General features: G+C 37.7%; 1 protein-coding gene and 2 long non-coding RNA genes across 5 annotated transcripts in view; 2 read left to right on the top strand and 1 right to left on the bottom strand.

Annotated features, from left to right (window-relative positions):
- Positions 1–21,460, bottom strand: part of ASXL3 (additional sex combs like 3, transcriptional regulator) — a 133,030-nt gene that overhangs the window by 63,304 nt on the left and 48,266 nt on the right. For all 3 annotated transcript variants that reach the window (XM_040695444.2, XM_040695443.2, XM_040695445.2), the window contains 3 exons: positions 20,990–20,992; positions 9,150–9,258; positions 7,684–7,795 (listed from right to left, as the gene is read on the bottom strand). In XM_040695444.2, the coding sequence (XP_040551378.1) occupies positions 7,684–7,795; positions 9,150–9,258; positions 20,990–20,992 (224 nt within the window). The remainder of the gene's footprint in view (positions 1–7,683; positions 7,796–9,149; positions 9,259–20,989; positions 20,993–21,460) is intronic.
- LOC124417042 lies at positions 308–3,631 on the top strand. Its single transcript, XR_006938528.1, has 2 exons — positions 308–359; positions 1,872–3,631. It is a non-coding gene; the product is annotated as an uncharacterized LOC124417042 (long non-coding RNA).
- LOC112531847 lies at positions 7,789–9,287 on the top strand. The gene is made up of 2 exons (XR_005857291.2): positions 7,789–8,374; positions 9,137–9,287. It is a non-coding gene; the product is annotated as an uncharacterized LOC112531847 (long non-coding RNA).

Raw genomic sequence — 21,460 nt, 5'->3', positions numbered from 1 at the left:
AGATACAAAAAGCACAACAACATTCCTTGTTAGACCAAATTCTAGCTATAAAACACTATTTTGTACAAGTGTAAGTTGTAAAACACTTTTGGAGCAGCCCTCATAGATTGTCATGGTTTTATGATTTTTGGTTATTGGTATTCCACATCATAATATCATGTAGTGCACTGGGAGTTAAAGTGTTAATGCTCCAGTTCAGGGCACCTGTCTGGAAGAGAAGAAGAACTACATACCCCAGGGGGCTTTGCAGTCAGAGCGGAGATACAACCCCTGGCAAGGTCACCTGATGCCCTTTTTTTTTTCCTTTGGCCCTCCTCCCTGCTGCTCATCCGGACTGCACACATTGCTTCAGCATTCGCGTAAGGCCTTCAGGTTTCAAACAATCTTTCTCTCATTATTTTTGATTTATTAGCTTCAGTCCTAATTATATTGTATTATAGTGTGTTATCTTGCATTCCAATACCATATTTAGTAAATTAGTTTGTTTCTCCTCAGATCATTGCCACTGTTTTTAATTATTCAGGGTCCCCTGTTTCCCCTTTCCGGAGGCGTGGATTTGCAAAATCCCTCCACCCTGCTGGTCACGGAACCAGGCCAAACCAGCCCATAAACTATCAACATAAATACAACTTCGCAAAGCTGGAGCGACTCTGTCCATAAGCTCTGAAGTTTCATTAATATTATCAGATCCACGCTGAAAAGCTGTATCAGTAAAGAATGATAAAAATAAACTTGATGTTGAGGAAGAAAAAGGAATCCTGAAAGAATGCAACAGATGAAGGAAAAATATTTGGATAGCAAATAAAAAGGCTTCACCATTATTACTACTGTAGAAAAAGAGAATGAGCCATTTTAAGCCTACAGGAGGCATTTCCATTTAGTAGAGAATAATTAGGTCCCATTCTTTAAATCAGTTCCTTTAAGGACCAGGACCGAGAGAAGGAATAACGCAAAAAACAACCATTAAGCCATAAAATGTTAGGTTATGAGCTGGAAGAGCAGCTGGGTTTCTGAAGATAAGACCTCCTTAGTGAGTGTTCAGAGAGTGTTAACATGAATGATAAAATTAGAATTCCTTAACAAAAAGAGCATGTTAAAATTTTTTTGACAACTTCCAGATAAAATAACCTCCTCTCTTCCATTTTTCCAAGACGACTTTTGGTAATTACTCAGAAAAGTTGTGATTTATAAAAATGCACAATGTTACCTTTCAATTTCAAATTTTATGAAGTGATTCAGTAATTTTATATTACCTTCTGTATTTCCCCCCCCCCCAGCCCCCCCCCCAAAAAATCCAAAAATATGATACCTGCTTAAAACATAATAGAAGATTATTCCTTTTGTAGAAATATAACTTAAAATTAATTGGTTGCACTGTCACTGAAATTTATTAGGAATAATTATAAACAGATTTATGTAACTGAAAAGATAGAAAAGTTCCTGGAGTGCTTTAAGGGGCTTATTTTCCCCAAATAAATAGCACAATTAATTCTGATTTCAGACAGATGATACTTATTTAAAATCAAACCAGTAAAATCAACAGCATTTCACTTCCTTCTTTTTTATAGAAACCACAGCAGATAAGAAGGATTGTTTACTAATGGCCACATTACAAAATTCAAATTAATATTGCTACCATATGCTGGAGACCATAGTCCTACCTCAAGCATAAAATGTATGCACACACTCCGGAGATATTAAACTTAACAGTCTCTTAGGAAAACACGTACACAAAAACTGCCTTTAAAATATCCATAAAATTCATTATTTTCCTCGGTGACACAGATCTATACTTGTACTGACATACATGGTCATGCTTTGCCAACATAGATGGATCAAGTAATTCACCTCCATCACTCTTTGATCTCTAGAGCCCAACTTACAAAATCTGAACAATTCAGAACTTGACTGTTGCCACCAGCTTTTGAAAAAGAAAATCCGTTTGGGAGTTAGTTAATTGAACAGCTTCACCAATGCAAGCAAAACCAGAAGCATATATCAAGGCCACGACTGTGACTATAATATTCTTTCTGAAAAGCAATACTTCCAGCATGAAATGATAAATAACATTCAATTATAAATTTTGGAAGAGGACATCAAATATCCTGTTAGGATAGTAGTTTGCACTGAATCACATCATCATCTGAAGAGAATTTTGTGCCCAGACACTTCATAAATCTTTGAAAACTACAAAATCTTACTCCAATGAAAGTCAACATTTTTCACTAAAAATGTAGTCTATCATCACTACGTCACCAATTTCTAAGGCCTCATTAACTCTACTGTACAGCAAAGAGAGCAGATGAGAACACCTCCCTCAAGCTCTACAGGATCTTCTCATTTTTCTGACTCATGCAATGAAAAGTGCACATTGCAAAGTGGCAATGAAACAAAAAGAAGATAAACTCAGTCCTGGGTACAAAACTTTTATAATTACTTCTGGGGAGATGAAAAACAAACAAACAAACAAACCACAAAAAAAAGTGTCTTTTTCTGTCCCTTTCTTTCCTGTCTCTTTCTTTCATGTGTCATCCCAAACTCAGTATATTCAGGCTGCTATCCTCTTTGCCACTTTCCTGCTTTGAGAAGATCCTACCTCGCAGCCAGACGTTGTCACATGCAACAGACACACTCAGCAGAATCAGCAGCCCCACAGAACAAGCTGAGGATGACAGGTTTCCCTGGACTGAGCCAGCAATTCCATTCTCAGAAAAAAAAAAAACAAAACTGAATACAAAAGGTGGATTCAGATTTCAAATACTGGTGAACGCTCATTCCTCAGAACAGGAGTAATCCTAACAACTTCCTAGTCCAAAAAGCACAAGCTGTCCAAGAGCATAGCAGTTACAAAGATAAAATTTCAGGATTCTGCAAGAATATGATCCTCTATCACCCATCTACTACTACCTCTAAGAAAAAAAAAAAAAAAGAATAAAAAAACTGTCTAAGAATTACTTCTGCCATTCTATTTTTGCAATTGAAGAACTTTCAGTTTTAGGAAAACCACAGTGCCTTCCTCACAGAGAAAATGACATTGCTCAGCTCTGGGCAAACACCAGGTGCCCACTTTGGGCTGGGCCTGGTGAAGGAAGGCCGTGCAGGGAGGGCTGCCTCTGTCACAGCGATGTTATGGTGCATCCCACTGCTGTGGGTGAAGACAACTTTTGAACAGCCACTCTCCATGCCTGATGGATTACATCTGGCTTCAGAAACCCCAGGGAACAATGCTTTTTTGCAAAAAGAACATCCTCTTGATGGCCAAAAAAATATATAGTCATCATTTTTCCAGGCAACGGAGATTGGGATTTTAATTCTTTTACTGTATCTTTACTTGCTGTCCCTGGGTTTGAATGAAGCAGAATTTCTAAAAAGATAGGGAAGAGTATTAGAGACATTCTGTAGAATTCCCATTCCACACAAAATCAATTGTAACATAGTATTTCTTTAACACATGCCTAGGAAGATGGTGGGGAAAGAGATTACTCCACAGCATCAGCAAAGCCCTGAGGTGTGGCTTCCTTTGTTATCAGTTCAGCAGTGCTGATGTGGGCCTGGAGCTTTTGCCAAGTCATGTATTTATAACTGTGAGAAATTTTTATGGCATTATGTTAATAAAATTCAGTAGCTTGCATTTGTACTCTGCCTACTGGGGAATAGTGTGATTCTTCTCTGTTTGATAGTCAGCTGTTACTTTTTTAGTCAGAAAGCTTAAGACTCATCTAAATGCCCACAAAAGGACCAAAGCAGTTGCCAAAGTTCATCTGAGAGGGTCTCATACTCAGTTTCTAATCGAATAACTTTAAAGGGGCACTGTTTAGACCCTCACTAACAACACCTTTTGACACCTGATCATTCTGTCAGAACTGGGACTTTTGGACTCTATCACACTGGAAACAAGCAAATTAAAAAACGCAGTCAGACAACCAAGAATACGATGCGCAAACAATGTCCACTATTATATGTATCACATGTATTATGGATGAAAGGAGTTGTTCTATCTATTGACCTTTTCTAAAACACAAGTCAGAGATTTCCATAAAGAGTTTTTTTGTACTGGATGCTTTTTATTTATTTATTTTGTATGCCACAGAACATTTTTCTGGAAGGAAAAAAAGTCTCAGTTTTAGTGTGCACAGTTAAACTAATGCTCATTTCATCAGATTTGTTCTTCCAAATTAAATATTTTCTCTAGAAATAATGTTTCTTAAATCTTTACAAACCGATCAAGTCATCTCGTTTTTGATAAACTAACTAGATCGGTGCTCTTCAATTCCCCTGAGCAACAGATTTGTTCACTCAGGAGTTTTTATAATTCTTTTCTAAATTCTTTCTTATTTTTCTGAATTCTTTCTTACAGATAAATTGAATGCAATACCCTACCAATCATTTAACTAGTGCTGTACTCAGAAGAAACACTGTGCCTACTATACCCCTTAATCAATAGTACTGGAATTATAGTCCAAGAACTGCATTAGACTAATTAGCAAAAGCATCTCATTTGTGTTCAATTCATTTCCTACTGTGATCTTTAAATGATTTTCACATTTACTAACTTATATATGAGATATGGATATATCTCCATAAATACAACCTTTTTGATTTACTTTCAATTCCAATAAAACTCATGTTGTCCAACTATAACAATCTACAAGGCAATCAGGAGGGGTCTCAACACTATATTATCAATAAGTTTAACCAGGAAGGATTTTATACTTTTCAAAAAGTATTAATAAATGTCCTGAATTAAAAGGGGGTCAAATTACATTCTCAGAAGAACATCATTTTGGACAGTGATTCCTACTCCTCTGCAGAACTAACAACTTGTAATTTTTAATCTACTTAGAAATGGCTGCTTTTCTTTGTCATGCTATTTTTAAGCCAGGTGTACACTGAAAGCACACAGAATTGCAGTGGTTGGAATGGAGCTCAACAGGTCATCGAGTCCAACCTCTCTGCTAAAGCAGGTACCCTACTGTATGTAGGTCACACAGGTGGGCAACCAGACAGGCTTTAAGTATCTCCAGAGAAGGAGACTTCAAATTTTAGGCCATTACTCCTTGTCCTATCACTACGCACTACTTCACCCACTTGCCTCCTACCTCCCTTTAGATATTTATAAACATGAATCAGATACCCTCTCAGTCTTCTTTTCCCCAGGCTGAACAGACCCAGGTTACTCAGCCCTTCCTCATACAGGAGATGCTCCAGGCCCTTTATCATCTTTATGGTCCTCTGCTGGACTCCTTCTAGGAGATCCCTGTCTTTTTTGAACTGGGGAACCCAAAACTGGACTAAGTAGTCCAAAGGTGGCCTCACCAGGGCAGAGAAGAGGAGGAGGATCACCTCCCTCAACTTGCTGGCCATGCTCTTCTTAATGCACCCCAGGATCCCATTGGCCTTCTTGGCCACAAGGGAACACTGGTGGCTCATGGCCAACCTTTAGTCCACAAGAACAGCCAGGTCCTTCTCCGCAGAGTTCCCGTCAAGCAGATCAACTCCTAACCTGTACTAATGCATGCTGTTATTTCTCCCCAGGTGCAAGACTCTACTCTTGCTCTTGCTAAACCTCAACAAGTTACTCCCTGCCCAACTCTACAGCCTGTCCAGGTCTTGTTGAATGGTAGCACAGGCTTCTTGTGTGCATGCCTAACAGAATTCTAAATATATATCAATATGTATATAGATGACTTTACCAACAAATATTCGGTTTCAAGAAAACCTATTTCCAAACATGTTTAACAAAACTAATCTCTGTATCACCTGGCTGATAAAAGATACGCTGTCTCCAATTCCTTATTGATCTCACCCAGCCCTGGCCTTCCTAAATACAATGTAGACTCACAGTTTTTCAACATTTGCTAAAGAGAAAATATGAGGAAAAGTTCTCAGCTGTAAGAACAGTCTAAGCGTAAATGACTGCTGTATCCTAAATAGTTGAAAATGTTTAATTTTAGCAGCTGCTTTTTTATGTCACCATAAGTGGTAGAATGATTTTTATTACTGCAAACTATGAATATAGTATGCAGCCTCCATGCAGTCAAAAACCACCAACTTTCTACTTATGGTATTCTGGTGCCATTATTTACATTTTGTCATTTCTAAATAATTGCCACATTTTTGCCACTGTTTTTGTTCATTAGAAGTAACATCTACTTCTGCTATCTATTTGTATCTACACTGTTCTTCTTTGCTGGTTTCCTCCTGTGACTTAAAGAAGTATCCATCAACTAATTGTCTGAATATTAGATGGGAATTATTGAAAAACCACAAATATTTATGTACACTTTATTATATTCAGTGTAGACTGCGTAAGCATAGAAACAGCGCACACGCACAGTTTAACTTATAACTGTAAAAAAATAGTAGAGCTATTTAATAATTCATGACTGTTGTTTTTCAGTCAAGCTTCAAAACTTCACCAGCAGATTCAAAGCAATCTGGTTTAGGTAATTCTGTTTTTCCTATCATAGAGCATTTTGTGATTGTTCATTGCTACTAAGCTACTGCATTGCTACTATAGCTACTGCACAGCTACAACATGGAAGCCAAGCAAGTGATCCAAGATCACACAGGAAGTCCGCAGTAGGGGAAAAAAAAAAAAGCCAAGTACTGAGCCTTTTCATGTCCTAGTTGTAAACAGGACACCTCCTCAGCATACATGAAGTCAGCCAAAACAGAAGGCTGCACGGTATGCCCAGCAGTGGGTCAGTTTCTTAAGCAAGTGGGCAGAAGAGAACTGAGAAAGGGAAAATTTATTTAAGAGTCCCTACAAAGTTCTCTTTTCTGTGTAAAGTGCTCACTTTACAAGCATTACGTGAGTATACCTCTAGTAAAGAATATTTATTTATATCACTTGCAAGTCATTTTAGATGACTGAAAAACTGTGTTTTCTTTATGAGCAATTGTTACCGTTAGAAAACAAAACAACAACAACAAAATGATTTCTAAGGCACTGGAACAGATTGCCCAGAGAGGCTGTGAATGTCCCATCCCTGGAGGCACTCAAGGCCGGGTTAGATGTGGCTCTGGGCAGCCTGTTCTAGTGGTTGGAGACCCTGCACACAGCAAGGGGGTTGAAACTAGATGACCACTGTGGGTCTTTTCAACCCAGGCCATTCTATGATTCAAGTACCTACAATATTTCTGTTTGTCATTATTTCAAACAAACAAACAAAAAAAATGCACAGGCAAAATTCAAAACTTTCACATGTTTATATGCCAACATGGTATCCAGGAGAATCTGAAAGAAAAAAAATATATAAAACTTTGTCTTGCAGCCAAGAATATAGTACGGAGGGACCCTACTTGCCCACACTAAAGTCAGCGAGGTACACCAGTGTCTGTTCACTGCAAGTCTGAAGCCTAACTTCAGGCTTCAGGGCAAATTACTCAATAATTACTCAACAAATATGCAACCTAGAACAAAAAGTTTTAAACAAAAAACTTATCCACTCAGTACACACCTAAGGGCACTATTCATTGCCTTTGACAAAAGAAAGACAAATTAAGACACTTGGCATTCCTGATTTCTTTATAAGGCCACAAGAGGAAACTCAGACATAGTCCACTACAAGCAAAACATCACTTATACTCTTTAGAAACCACACCAGGAAAATCATAGGAAAACAATACTCTTTTCTTCTCCCCAAACATGTCCTCTAATATTGAAATAAAAACACCTACCACCATTTTCTTCTCCATTATTATTGTTTGTCTCAGCCATTTCAGTGCCATCTAACTCAGATTCACATCCTAAATCCAATGTTCCATCAGTAGGGCACGTTGATTCTTCTTTCTGCAGTTAAAATGAAGAAGAAAACTAAAATTAACAAGAAAAAAGTCAGATATGATTCTGCTGCCTCTCCGAAAATAGACTGCTGCAGTATACTCATATGCTTATATTTATAAAAAAAAAGAAAAGAAATGAAATGAAATATGCTTGTGAGTTATTCCAGAGAAAAACATAAAAACAGACTTTCATGAAACAACTTGCAAAGTATAACCAAAAAAGCTACTTTGTGAAGTGAAAACATACTCTATATTTAAAATCTGTCAAATAAAGTGCAAGTTCTTCCACTTTTTATTTGATTTTTTTTTTAAATTCTTTTAACAGAAACAGCCTTGTTTGGCTGTTAAAAATCCTAGTCTTTGAGTCGAGTGTCCAGAATGCTGCAGCAAAACACAAATCCTTTAATGTTTCTTTTCAGCTTTTGCCTGTTTCCTGAATTCAAATAGCTAAAGCAACCTGGAGCTCACGAGCATGAGAGTGATTGAGAATACTTGGATTTGTGCCAAGAATATCTCCAGATTTAAAGCAAAACAACAGAATTACTTTTGTGAATTAGGAAATGGAAGCCTATTAATTCAATCTCAGGTACAGAATTTTTAGTTATCAGGAGCAAACAAATCTACGTGGTTTTACGTTTTTAAAGTCTTACATGCAATTTGTCTGCCATAAATTACAGAAGAGCTTTCCTTTCACTCCCCCCAGCTTCAAATTTTAATTTACTACATTTAGGCGGCCAAACACAAAGTCTCACTCTAGTTTCTCTCCTCTGCTTCACATTCCTCCAGTTTGATTGTGAAGCCACTCTAAGTTTGATCACGGATAACAAAAAAATGTCATCCACAGAAATCACCAGATACACACCGAGAAAGACAAATAAAGCAAAAAAGAAACAGCACAAAGGCAAAACTCCATCACTATAACTATATTCCCTGTCAAAACTAATGATGCAAGCAGAAAATTTAATAGTGATTTTTATTAGACTCACAAACAATTTTTCACTATTCAAAAATCAAACATTAATACAATTATTTAACAAGAAACTCTGTGATCATCTTGATCTCACTGTTCATAAAACAATGGCTTTTCTGTGAACAACTCTGAAAACTCAGCATTTTAGTTAAGCTGCATGTTTTTTATACTACATGCCAAAGTCAAGAACATGTATACGCTTTCTAGGATAAAACATTCAATGTTTACTTTCATTATAAATCCTTTTAAAAGACATCTGAAAGCAGTTAGTAGGACTATCAGGTCATTTCCTCTCCGAAGAATCTAATCTGTTTACCTTTCTATCTATTGAAACATTCATAAAGAGGATTAATAGCACCACGTACTTTCTATTCACAGCATTTAAACTTACTTTGAGAGCGTAGAGTCCTGACTTCCCAGGGATTTTGAAGAATGTTCCATCACCTACACGAGTGTTAGTATGAAGCATTGCATTCAGGCAAGCTAATGGAGAAGTTCCACTGAAAAATAAAATTGTGCAAAAATAAAACAGTCTGAGATTGAGTGCCTCTTGTAAAACTATTCCCTCAGTCTATTTTTTTTTTTTTTTTAAATCTTGCTTGCCTGGCTTTTTTTTTTCTCCTTTTTCTTTCTTTCTTTCTTTCTTTTTTTTTTTTTTTTTTTAATTCTCTCAACGCTGAAAACATCTACATTACAATAACAGGCCAGTTTCAAACTTAATCATATGCATCTGTCCCCTAGGCTCGAGGCAAAAAGTCTGTGAATTATAATTATGCTTTTCTTCATACAGCAACCAGCTCCACATTTAAAGAGAACCATAGTCCAAATATTTATGTGAAATTACTTCGTAAATAACACCATGAAGCCTCATTTTTAAAATGTTACAGACAACGTGGCTGCTGCACATGAATGATCAAAACAGCACCAAGTTCAAGGGCAGCTGCATCCTATAGGATGAAAGGCAACAAAAGAACAATACGGAGCCAAGGAAGAACGCATTAAAATTAAAAGTGATATATAGTTAAGCCTTCTCCTAGCTTAATGTGGTCAGCATGCATTACTACACATAAATATAAGCACATTTATACGATTCTGTGAAGCACTATCTTTCCTAATTAGAATTGTTTTAAAGATTAAGAGACTGACCTACTCAAGGTAGTAATTAAACATGATATCATTGTGGAATGCACGTTAAGGGACTATTTAAATAGAAACACAACGTGTTAAGAAAAAAAGAGTACTTGTACACAGATCTCTTTATTAAATATGCATGGATATGGAAGAAGAAGAATGCAAATGTTTCTACCCTGGATACACCTATACAATTGTGAAAAGCTGATATCAGTAATGTTTTCTTTCATTTTAATTTTAAAATGAAATGTTAGTACAAGATGTACAGATGCACTGTCACATCTCTGTCCTCGTTTACTGACTGCTGAACACATACTCAGGGACTGACTCTGAAACTGTGCTTCTTCCCTGGGGTCGTCAGTCTGCACGCGCGCTTATCTTGAGCCACATAAATATATTCCACTTGGTTAAGTGGAACAATGCCTGCGCATTAAATTTAGCGTGCTGCTAAGTATTTCAGGATTAATTATATACTCAAATCTAAGGCAAGATCAGGGCTTCAGAAGTCCATCAGAAACAACTGTTCTTTACAATGCGTTGTTGTAACAAAACATCCTTTTTGAAATTCACAAGACTGGTCTTTTTTGAATACAAAACTGGATTGAAATTGTCACCTTTCACAGTATGCTGATGCTTTGTGTTAACTCATACGGCTCTGTTAAAACAAGATTCATCCTTCCTGTACATATATAAATTTAATGGCAAGACAGAATGATGGAATGCTTAGAGTCAGAAGGGACCTTTAAAGGTCATCTAGCCTAACTCCACTGCAATGAACAGGGACTTGCATGGCTACATCAGGTTGCCCAGGGCTGATCCAGCCCCACCTTGCAAGTCTCCAGGGATGGGGCATCAACCACATCTCTGGGCAACCTGTTCCAGTGCCTCACCACTTTCACTGTAAAAGAACTTTTCCTTATATCCAACCTAAATCTTCCTTAAGCTTGAAGCCTTTTCCCGTTATGATGGCATCCCGTTCAGTGTAATTTACTTACTACTGGTCACCCAACATATCACATTACTACATCCAAAATCACAAGTACAGGTAAAAACGGTGATTGCTGATAAACACATCAGCTATTTAACATAAATGTATTTTGTAAGTATTCTAAATATGATCATCCAATATGAACATTCTAAAAAAAAATTGTTTCTTTTTCTTTTTTGGGGGGCAAATAAAACTAATTCCACATCTGGTTTTAATATAATACTGTAATATAATATAAAAGTAAGTACTGTAGAACTATAATGATACAAGTAACAGTAGCACAGAAGACACTAAGAGATTCAATTTCAATTGAATTTAACAATTACTTTAAAAAGTTTTGGAATACATAGTATACTTCTCTTTACACATTTTTCATACTGTATTAATGTTTGACAAGCAAAGACATGGGCGTTTAATGGAGCAGTTCTAGCTGCATAATTTCTTCCATATGGTAGCATACACAACTTGAGGCAGTTTAGACCCTCACAGTCTTGGATCTTTTCAGTTAAACATTATCACAGATAAAGACTTTCCCTGCAAGATAGAAAGAACTTGCTGACTCTGCAGTGGAAGACAAACTCAATATATCAACAAGAAACAAAACTCTGCATACATGTATGCAGTGATTTGCTTCACCCTCCTAGACCTATGTAGAAATTCTGGATCCCTCACTTATTTTTAGATATCATTAAGCAATTAAAATGATACGTGATGAATGAACCCAGAACAGAGGATTTGGCAAAATCTCATGACCACTACTGTGTTCACAGCAGATATCTTAATCTTCAAAGTCTAGCCAACTGGCAAGTGGACAATAGAAACTACTCTCAGACTTACAAAGAAATCTGCATCAGCTACTGAGCCAAGAGGTACTTTAACTACTGCTAGGCTTGTTTCATAAAGATAGCTGCAATTCTGAAATAGTTTTGCCTGTAACCAAGGGGCTGTATCCACTCTTCTTGAAAAGCAGACTTGTAATGGGCACAAAACAAAATACGCATCCATAAGTTGAAAACAAAATAATAATCCAGATCCTAGCTAGCAGCTCAAACTGGAATCTCACTGCATCCTTTATCACTGCTATTCTGACCCATGTTAAGCAGTCATTTGCGTATTCTATCAGCACAGTCATCCTTAAAATTCTCAGTCATTACGCAGAAGGTGTGATGGACATGCTTACAATACATGCCATCACAACACAAAGAACAGAAAACCCAGCAATCAAAGAACTCATGACGCAGACTGATGTCTGAATCATAGGGTAGTATGCAATACTTATTGCATACTTTCTAAATTCTCCTCCAGTCTAAGGCTATACTCACTCTTGTCATAGCTGCCGGCATATATTAATAGAGCAGCCAAGGATGGCCAAATAAAAGGCTATGGGTATCTCTGAATGTGAAATGCTGCACAGCTTCACCAAAATTTTCTAAACACACCAAATTGGTTCAATTTTGATTTGATAAAATCAAAGCGGGTACAAAAGCTCTCTACTTTGCAACTTGATATCTGTGAATTTTTATAGCCATAACACATTTTAATCCAATATGCTGAAAGTTTTGTTGCCATAACCTACACATGAGGAATATATTTAGCATCTACAGCCTTCAGATGCTGAACTTCTATATTATTTATGATCTCTTGGGTGAAACTTCTTTAAACCACTGTGGTTTAAAAATCATATATATATACATATGGTGTCACCTCCTGTAGTATGTATTTAAAATTTACTATTTTCTGCGGGCATGTTTATTTTATACAAACATGCATACAAACATAGGAACAGTATACCTATATGTGCACAATTTCAGAAGCTTTTTTTTTTATAAAGTTACTTACTTTCTGTAAAGGTGATATGGAGTCACAACAACCAGCAACATAGGAAAGAAAAGAAAACACTGATTAGTCATCCAAAATAGAAATTCTTATTACAATTTCATCATTTAAAAGACATTAGGCAATTCAAGGTTTAGATATGCTCTTCCTCAGAATCACTATGTTGAAAGCAGTCAAGCATCGTTCCAAATAATGTCACAATATTCCTGTACATTATGAAAGCAAGATTCTCAGCCCAACTCCCCAGCCAAAAATATCCAACGTTTTGTGATTCTGGGCTCCCTCTGCTGGTCATGCAGCTGGTGCTACCTGAAGACACACCAGCCTCAATGGCCTCCACACAGAAAGGCCTGCAAAAACGTGTACAGCGAGAACATTCTGTTACTTTTCTCCCCTGACACCCTTCCCAGAGAAAAAAAAAAAAAAAAAAAAAAAAAAAAAAAAAAAAAAAAAAGTAAAAACAGCACTAAAACAATTTATTTGTATAGTTAAAACTTCTCAGGCATTTAGTTTTGTCAGAAATGCTGGAAACTTCTTTGGTTATACTTTTAATTCTAATGGCCTTTGCTAGACTGCTTGCCAAGAGAATAATGACGATCTTGGAAAATGAGATGCCTTAAAATATGGAAAACAAGATGCGTAAAGCCAGTCTGTCCTGCCAATACAGCGTGGCAGGCAGTGGAAGCACCCTGAGGCCAGGCAAACAGGGCATCCGGCCCCAAAGCAGGCAACGCTTCAAGCCCTTCAGCTCCTTCTTAGAGCTTCCCAGGGTTCCCGCTGGGATCTTAAATAGGACTATAAGTGCTGGAAGAGGAGCATTTTGCTGCCATAAATGTGATTATTAATTTTTGTCTGCAATCACCTGCTCATCTTATACAGCTCCATAAATAGTCACAAAGCCGAAAACAAAGTAAAAGCAAAAGGGTCCATAACTGATTTCTAGATCTGATAGGAAGTTACAAAGCTAAAACAGGCTTATCACACTTGTAAATTATATCAAGGGGTTGCAAGTACCCTGGAAGAAAGACCTAAAGTAAGAGATACCTCTGTGAACTGGAGACAGAGGTTAAAATCAGCAACATTAAAGCCAGTCAAAAGAAATGGTGAGTGCTATACGAAATATGAAATCGAATACTGAAAATGCATATATTCATCGCAAGACAAAGGGAGCGAAATGAGCACAGTAAAATGAATTAGAAGGTAGCAATGGCAGCACAACTGTATTAACAGAATGGGTCAGCTGGATTGCCACCTGAGAGTCATAAAAAGTAATTATTTGGTTACGTTAAGTGCTGGTGGATACTTGTCAAATGCTGGGCCTACTTCCATGCTGGGCTATGGAAGCATAGACAAAATGTAGAAAGCCTAAAGAAGAACAACCATGGTAACAAATAAGAAAATACAATCTGTGGGGAAAGGTTGCAGAAAACATATTTGTGTGATTCAATAGAGTAAAAGTAAGCATAACTGTAATTTTTCAGAAAATTTAGAATGCTTTTGGAAGTTAAGAGAAAGAAATATTCTTCATAGCCACCGGAGGAAGAAAAAGAAAGTTCACAGGTTGTCTGAAAGTGTGAAAGTAACTGTTATTGTTTTAATCAACACCAGAACAAGACAAGGAAGTTTGTAAAATAACTTTCATCAGAGGATTAAATAAACACCTGTCCTGGCTGATTCACATACTGGAACCCGTCCCAGTCTTAATGCTGGTATCAAATGACCTCTTGAGAATGAGTCCAACACAGTCTCCTAGGATTCTTTATCTCTTTATTAAATAGAAATGTTAAGCCTGAGATTAACTGCATACACTTTTTCAGGCAGGCAGCTGCTGCTCTGTCTACAGCCATGCCTGATGAGCACTGCTGCTGTAGCCCTGGCACTGGGGCTGAGCCCACGTGGAAGAACTACCAGAGGTCTAGTGAACAGCAGACTGAAAAAACCTTGAGACGTTGTTCTGTATTTAAGTGGCTGATTTGTTTAATCTGGGATGGAAGTGTTTACTTCACAGTATCTGGTATGATGCTATATTTTGGTTCTAGGAGAAAAACAATTTTGATAACATCAATGTTTATAGTTGCTGCTATTGGGCACTGGTCAACACTCAGCTGAAAATGAGCCAGCAGCATGCCCAGGTAGCCAAGAAGGCCAAAGGCATCCTTGCTTGCATCAGAAATAGTGTTGCCAGGAAGAGCAAAGAAGTGATAGTCCTTCTGTACTCAGCACTGGTAAAGCTATACCTTGAGTACTGTGTTCAGTTTTGGGCCCCTCACTACAAGAAAGACATCGAGGCCTTGGAGTGCATTCAGAGGCTTACAGGCTGAGGGAGCTGGGCTTGTTCAGCCTAAAAAAGAGAAGGCTGCGGGGCGACCTCATTGCAGCCTTCCAGTACCTAAAGGGAGCCTATAAACAGGAGGGAAGTCAATTCTTGGAAAGGATAGATAATAGCAGGACAAGGGGAAATGGTTTTAAGTTGAAGGAAGGAAGATTAGGTTGGATGTCAGGGGGAAGTTCTTTACAGATATAGTGGTGAGGTGCTGGAACAGGCTGCTCAGTTGCAGATGCCCTGTCCCTGGAGGTGTTCAAGGCCAAGTTGGATGGGGCCCTGGGCAGCCTGGTCTAGTATTACATGTGGAGGTTGGCAGCCCTACCTGCAGTAAGGGGGTTGGAGCTTGATGATCCTTGAGGTCCCTTCTAAGCCAAGTCATTCTATGATTCTACAATAATTTAGAGAATGACAACAAAGCTGTGAGGGGTCTGGAGCACAAGTCATATGAGGAGCATCTGAGGGAGCTGGGATTATTCAGCCTGGAGAAGAGGAGGCTCAGGGGAGACTTTATTGCTCTCTATAACTGCCTGAAGGGAGGTTGTGGTGAGATGGGAGTTGGGATCTTGGAGGTCTTTTCCAATCTTGGCAATTCTATGATTCCCTGACTCTATTCTCTGCTAAGCAGTGTTGTATAGAACCAAGGCCATTCACAGCAATGAGCCCAAGGAGCTAGGAGGGAACAGAATTTAGACAGCTGACTTAGGCTGACCAAAGGGATATTCCATAGCATATGGCATCATTTTGAGTTTTGAAAAGAGCAGAAGTTGATCTCACTCTTCCACTGCCCAGGGGGCTAGCTGTAATCAGTCAGGGGGTGGTGAGCAGTTACTTGTGCATCAGTTGTTATATACATTCATATCTATCTATCTATCTATCTATCTATATATTTGTCATAATTGGTTTATTTTAATTTTTCTTTTTCTCTATCTTAGTGAATAGTTTTCTCAACCCATAAGTTATACTTTATTTTTTGATTCTCTCCACCATCTCACTGGGGAGGGGAGCAGTGAGTGAATGACTGTGTGGTGCTGAGCCACCCTGCCAGGTTAAACCACAACACTGGGACAGCCATAGGATCAGCAGAAAGCTTCCCATCAGTCCTCGGCAACCTTTTCAGAAGCAAAAGCTTCAAGTTAGTCCAAACAAATCAAATCATACGATGCTGAAGTCTTGCCCTCATTCCTCATCTTCCCCAGATATTTTGTGGATCTCTGCATAAGAAGACTGTAAGTAAATTCATTTTCTCATCCAATGTTAAATAAAAACCGTGTGTTCCAGGTAAAATTTCATTTGAACTTAATAGACAGCAAAATCATGAACTAAACATGTTAATCCAAAATAAACCAATTTAAATTATCAAACAGAAAACTTGATTTGAACAATTAATTTGAAGCTTGCTTTAGTATTTTTTTCATTTGTTTTCCTGCTGGGAGGTTAATTCTTTCATTTCTTGAAATGATTAAAATACCACAATCAGCAAATAGATAGACCTTTAATGTAGTATTACTTTATGCTAATCAGAAGACTATATATACATTCAGCAATTATCTAACTTAACTTACAATAATTAACCTAATAATTGTACTTTTTGATGTTAAAATAGCAATGACATCTTAGTAAAAGCTGAAAAGCCTGTTAAGCTATTTTTGGAAAGAAACTTGAATTTGATTAGAACACTGGCTTTTAAATATTGAATTAAAACATACTAAATATATCGGATATAAAAAAAAAAAAGAAGGGAGACTTTTCAAAATACTATGCAGCCAGCCAAATTCATTAAACAATAAAAACATGATGTTTTACTGTGTAAGTAGTAGGGTAGCTAAGGAAACATCTAGTTTTCTGTGAAGACTAGTGAAACTATTGAACTAGTAGATCTCAGCCTTTCACACAAAGTTTTACTCATGAATTGGAACAAGAAAAAAACATTTTTCTTTTTGAAGTTCCAATTGGCTTCTGAATTTTAAAAGGACTCCTAATTTGCACTACAGAAAATACTCAATGCCTACAGTAGGTGTGACTGTCAAATCTAGTTACATTCTGAAGTCTTTTATAGGAATGGAAGAACATACATGCAGAATACTATTTATACTGTTTCAATAAAATACATTTAAGTTTTTATCCTAATGTAAGTTCTCCCAGTTTGTGAACCTAATGAGATTCAACAGGAATCTCCTTCAGCAAGATGTTGCACTTGGGTGTTGGGGCAATCCTAGGTATGTCTATAAATTGGGAGAACTCACTGAGAGCAGTGCTGGGGAGAAGGACTTGGGGGTCCCGGTAGATGAAAAGCTGGACATGAGCCAGCAGTGTATTCTTGCAGCCCAGAAGACCAGCTGTATCCAGTGTATCCCAGACTGCATCAAAAGAGGGGTGGCCAGCAGATTAAGCGAGGTAATTGTCCCCCTCTACTCTGTCATTGTGAAGCCCCATCTGGAGTACTGTGTCCAGGTCTGGGGTCCCTAACACAAGAACGACATGGAGTTCTTGGAGCAGGTCTGGAGAAGAGCCATAAGATGATCAGAGGGCTGGAGTAATTCTCTTATGAAGAAAAGCTGAGTGAGCTGGGCTTGTTCAGCTTGGAGAAGAGAAGGCTCTGGGGAGATCTCATTGTGGCCTTCCAGTAGTTAAGGGGACTTCTCTACAAAAGGGAAAGTGACTTTTTGCATGGGCAGATAGTGATAGGGCAATGTAGAAAGGCTTTAAATTAAAAAAGGGCAGATTTTGATTAGATATTAGGAGGAAATTCTTTACTCAGAGGGTGATGGCACTGGCACAGGCTGCCCAGAGAAGCTGTGGATACCCCATCCTGCAGGCGTTCAAGGCCAGGTTGGTTGGATGGGGCCCTGAGCAGCTGAGTTGGTGGGTGAGAGCCCTGCCCGCAGCAGGGAGGTTGGAACAAGATGATCTTTATAGTTCATTCCAACATACCGTTCTATGATTCAACTTGATATTTAGAAGTATTTCAAAGGAAAGCTTATGAATTTCCTTAAAATTAATTTGCCCCAAATTATCATCAGATCTGTTCTCATTTGGGCAGTACCCTAAAAAAAATTCTAGATCTCTGCTCCTATTCATGCTTCACATTTAGCATCTGACTTTCAGCCTCAGAATATCACAAGCATGGCTGCTATTTCTGAGCTGAGTAAGTAGCCAGAGAGCTTACTGCTTTCATGCAACAAAGCAGCCTAAGACAGCTGATCTGGCCACAAATTCTTGCAAAATGTAAGCAGATCCCAAAAGATGATGGGGAATGCAAACTGCTGAAATTGCTTCATATCCAACCTCTACACAGATTTCTTTCTTTTACACCAGATATATTATTAGTGTCATGGAAAAAAGAACAACAACTAATACATACATGCCAAAACATAACACACTCATCACAAATACCTCATGCCTGCCTTTAGCTGGCAGAGCGTACCTACCAGCTTTCTCTGAAGTTAACCCAAGTAGTGACTGCTGAAGCAGGAAACTTAGGGATGAACTTGAACCTTGCCCACTGTAGCTTGTGAGGGAGGTATAAGCAGCTGGAATCACAGTTGAGTGTAGTATTTGTTATATGACCAAGAAAATAAATCTCTTCATTGTGCTTCAAATGTGAAATAACTTAGACCAATACTGGAGAGAAACTCAGAGTGGATACCACCTTCAAGCCAAGCATAATGCAAGGATGTTCTCCGTATTTCTTAGCAGGACAATCAAAAAAGCTGCTCAAAATCTCAATAACAAATTCAACCACTGACCACACAGTCCAGTAAGATAAATAGGTTCCTTGGTAAAGCAGAGCTACCATATGTAACTAGCCAACTGTCTTCTAACTGCCTCTCAGTAGCTAAGAGTTTGGTTCACTCATGCAAATACTGGCCTCGACTTCACTTATTAATCACCTTTGTGCTGTATTGTAGCACTGTGGTATATCTGATTCTTTTTCCTTGCAGTAAAGACTACCGAAAACACATTGGATCTGCCCTCTACTCTGTACAACAGCCTCTGACAGACATTTCGGTCTAGTTCAGTGTTTTCACCCTTATCTTTAGAGAACTCTCTGTGGTCTGAGGCCAGGACATCCACTCTATAATTCTGACATAGGAAGTTCTGGTATTCCACAACACTGTTAATCTTTCTAATATCTAGAGGAAAATGTACTGTAGCTCTTTGCTCAGACTGGAAAAACTTCTCATAGGGTCAAACCTGAAGACAACAGCCACATTAATGTTCCAGGAAAAAAAGTCCTTCCGTAGTAAAACCAAGTTTTTGTTAGAAATCATCAAAAACAATAAAAAGAAAAGCTCCGGGACCTGGAGCAAATCTCAGTGGTCTTTATGTCAGCTAGGCTTCTTTTTGGTTTAATAAACTGGTTTCTCCTACAAGAAAGCCTTATACAAAAACTGCAGAACTTGTATAAAGTTTGAAGTATTCCTGAGTACAATTTTACACAGCATGTGAAAATAAAGAGTTACTGCCATCTTTTTTTCTGAAAATATTTTTTTCTAAACAAAACAAAAAAATCTTAACACCTATCAAGACAAACACCTTCTCTAGGTTCATAATTTATTTTAAAACACAAAGAGAAAAAAAAATGAAAATCACACAACGCCACATTAACAATGTCACATTAGAAACTGCAGACAGAACAATACAAACATGCTTCCCTGAAATGTAGATATCACTAGTTGTTATTTTTGCAGATCACCCTTCTCCATTGTCAGTCATTCCTCTGAGTCTGTCTCTCCAAATATCTCTAATGATCTAAAAAGTATGCTTGTAACACCATGTCACCTCTTTAAATGATTTTCACATATGGTAACAAGCATTCCTCAACCACAAAGAAAATGAGACATGTTTTACAGAGAATGTTTACGCTTCCTCTGTGTTTTGTAACACCTGGGAAAACCTCAGGTTTCAATTCTTCAAGAAGAAAAATCTCAAAAAAAAAAAAAAAAAGGATATACAGTAAAGGCATTCCTGTACTTTGAATCCTTCCCATTTTGTTAGATGTAGAACAAACAACACAAGAACAAAGCAAAGCTAGCCAAAGCAAGAGGAAGCATTTAAATGCATTTTTCAAAGACACGGGCAAAGATTAGAAGAGTACCTTTTGAAATCCTTCTAAAGGAAAAACGTTTCAAAAAGAAAGTTATACCAAAAGAACAAGAAATCCACACATATCTGAGGTGGTCACAACAGCTACAGTGTCCTCTGGACAGAGAACACCCTCCTCATTCAACACAACTTGAAAGAAACTTTGATTTCTTTGTGTAACGAATTCGTACGCTGGTCAAATAATATAGTTCTCTCTCTACAGCTACTTCCTTTGCAAGAATATGTTGGGTTTTTTTCTTTTCTTTCTTAATAAAATATTTCCTTTTAACAGTTTTAACTGATCTCATTAAAAAACAGTAGTTCACTTTTCATTTTCTACTCCAATACCAAAGCACTAAGGACAAAATTATAAAAAGAAAAAATGAATTCTTCTCACATGAAAGGAACTCTGGAGTAGAGGTTAAAACACGGCTTTCTTAAAGAAACCAGGGTTTTGATATACATGATGTCTTATTTTAGTATCAGATTTCACAAGCCCTTGTGGGTTTTAAATACATATGTTTAGAAAAATGAAGTAATGACTGTTCTACAATCAGAAATGGACTGAGACCAAGAAAAACACTGCCACAAAATGTGCAATGCAGAGAAGGAAAAAAAAAGAAAAAAGAAAAAAGAAAAAAACAGCCTTCCAAATATTCTTGGCTTCAAGTTAGTTGAAGCTTTCTCTTAAAATACAGTTAATGTGGAAAGTAAAGTGACTCTGCTGAACAAGACATAGTCAGTAATCACAAATGCCTTTCAGTCTCTAAAATTTAATCATATTACACAAGGGACCTCTATGAATTTATCCCAAGTTCTGCTATTTAACTTGGCTTTTTAATTGGCCAGCCTCCACAACGACAACTTTCTCTGTACTGTTTTAGGAATATTTTGTGTGTGTTATCAACATATTACTGGTTAGTCAAATGCAAAATACACACACAGCTATTTTTAAGAACACTGAGCTGCACCAAGGTTCATATACTCATATCATCATAGCTAATTCGCAATGGAAGGAACTTCCAGAAGTCATCCACTCCAACCTTCTGCTCAAAACAGTCACTTGGACTGGGATCTGTCCAGCTCAGTTTTGTGCAACCTCCAAAAATGAAACCCTCACAACCTCTTTGGACAATCTCCTCCTATGCTTAACTGCTCTCACTGGGAAAATATTCTTCTTAGCATCAAATAAGAATTTTCCATGTTCTAGCTTGTCTGTTACCTCTCATGCTATCACTGCACAACCTCCAAGAAAAGCCTGACTGTTTTCTCTATACCCTCCCAGTAGTTAGCTGTGGATTGCCATGAGATCTCCACAGGTCTTCCCTTTTGTTGT

Source organism: Gallus gallus, chromosome 2, assembly GCF_016699485.2.
Source record: "Gallus gallus isolate bGalGal1 chromosome 2, bGalGal1.mat.broiler.GRCg7b, whole genome shotgun sequence".
Taxonomy (NCBI): domain Eukaryota; kingdom Metazoa; phylum Chordata; class Aves; order Galliformes; family Phasianidae; genus Gallus; species Gallus gallus.
This window is presented reverse-complemented; position numbering and strand designations above follow the sequence as displayed.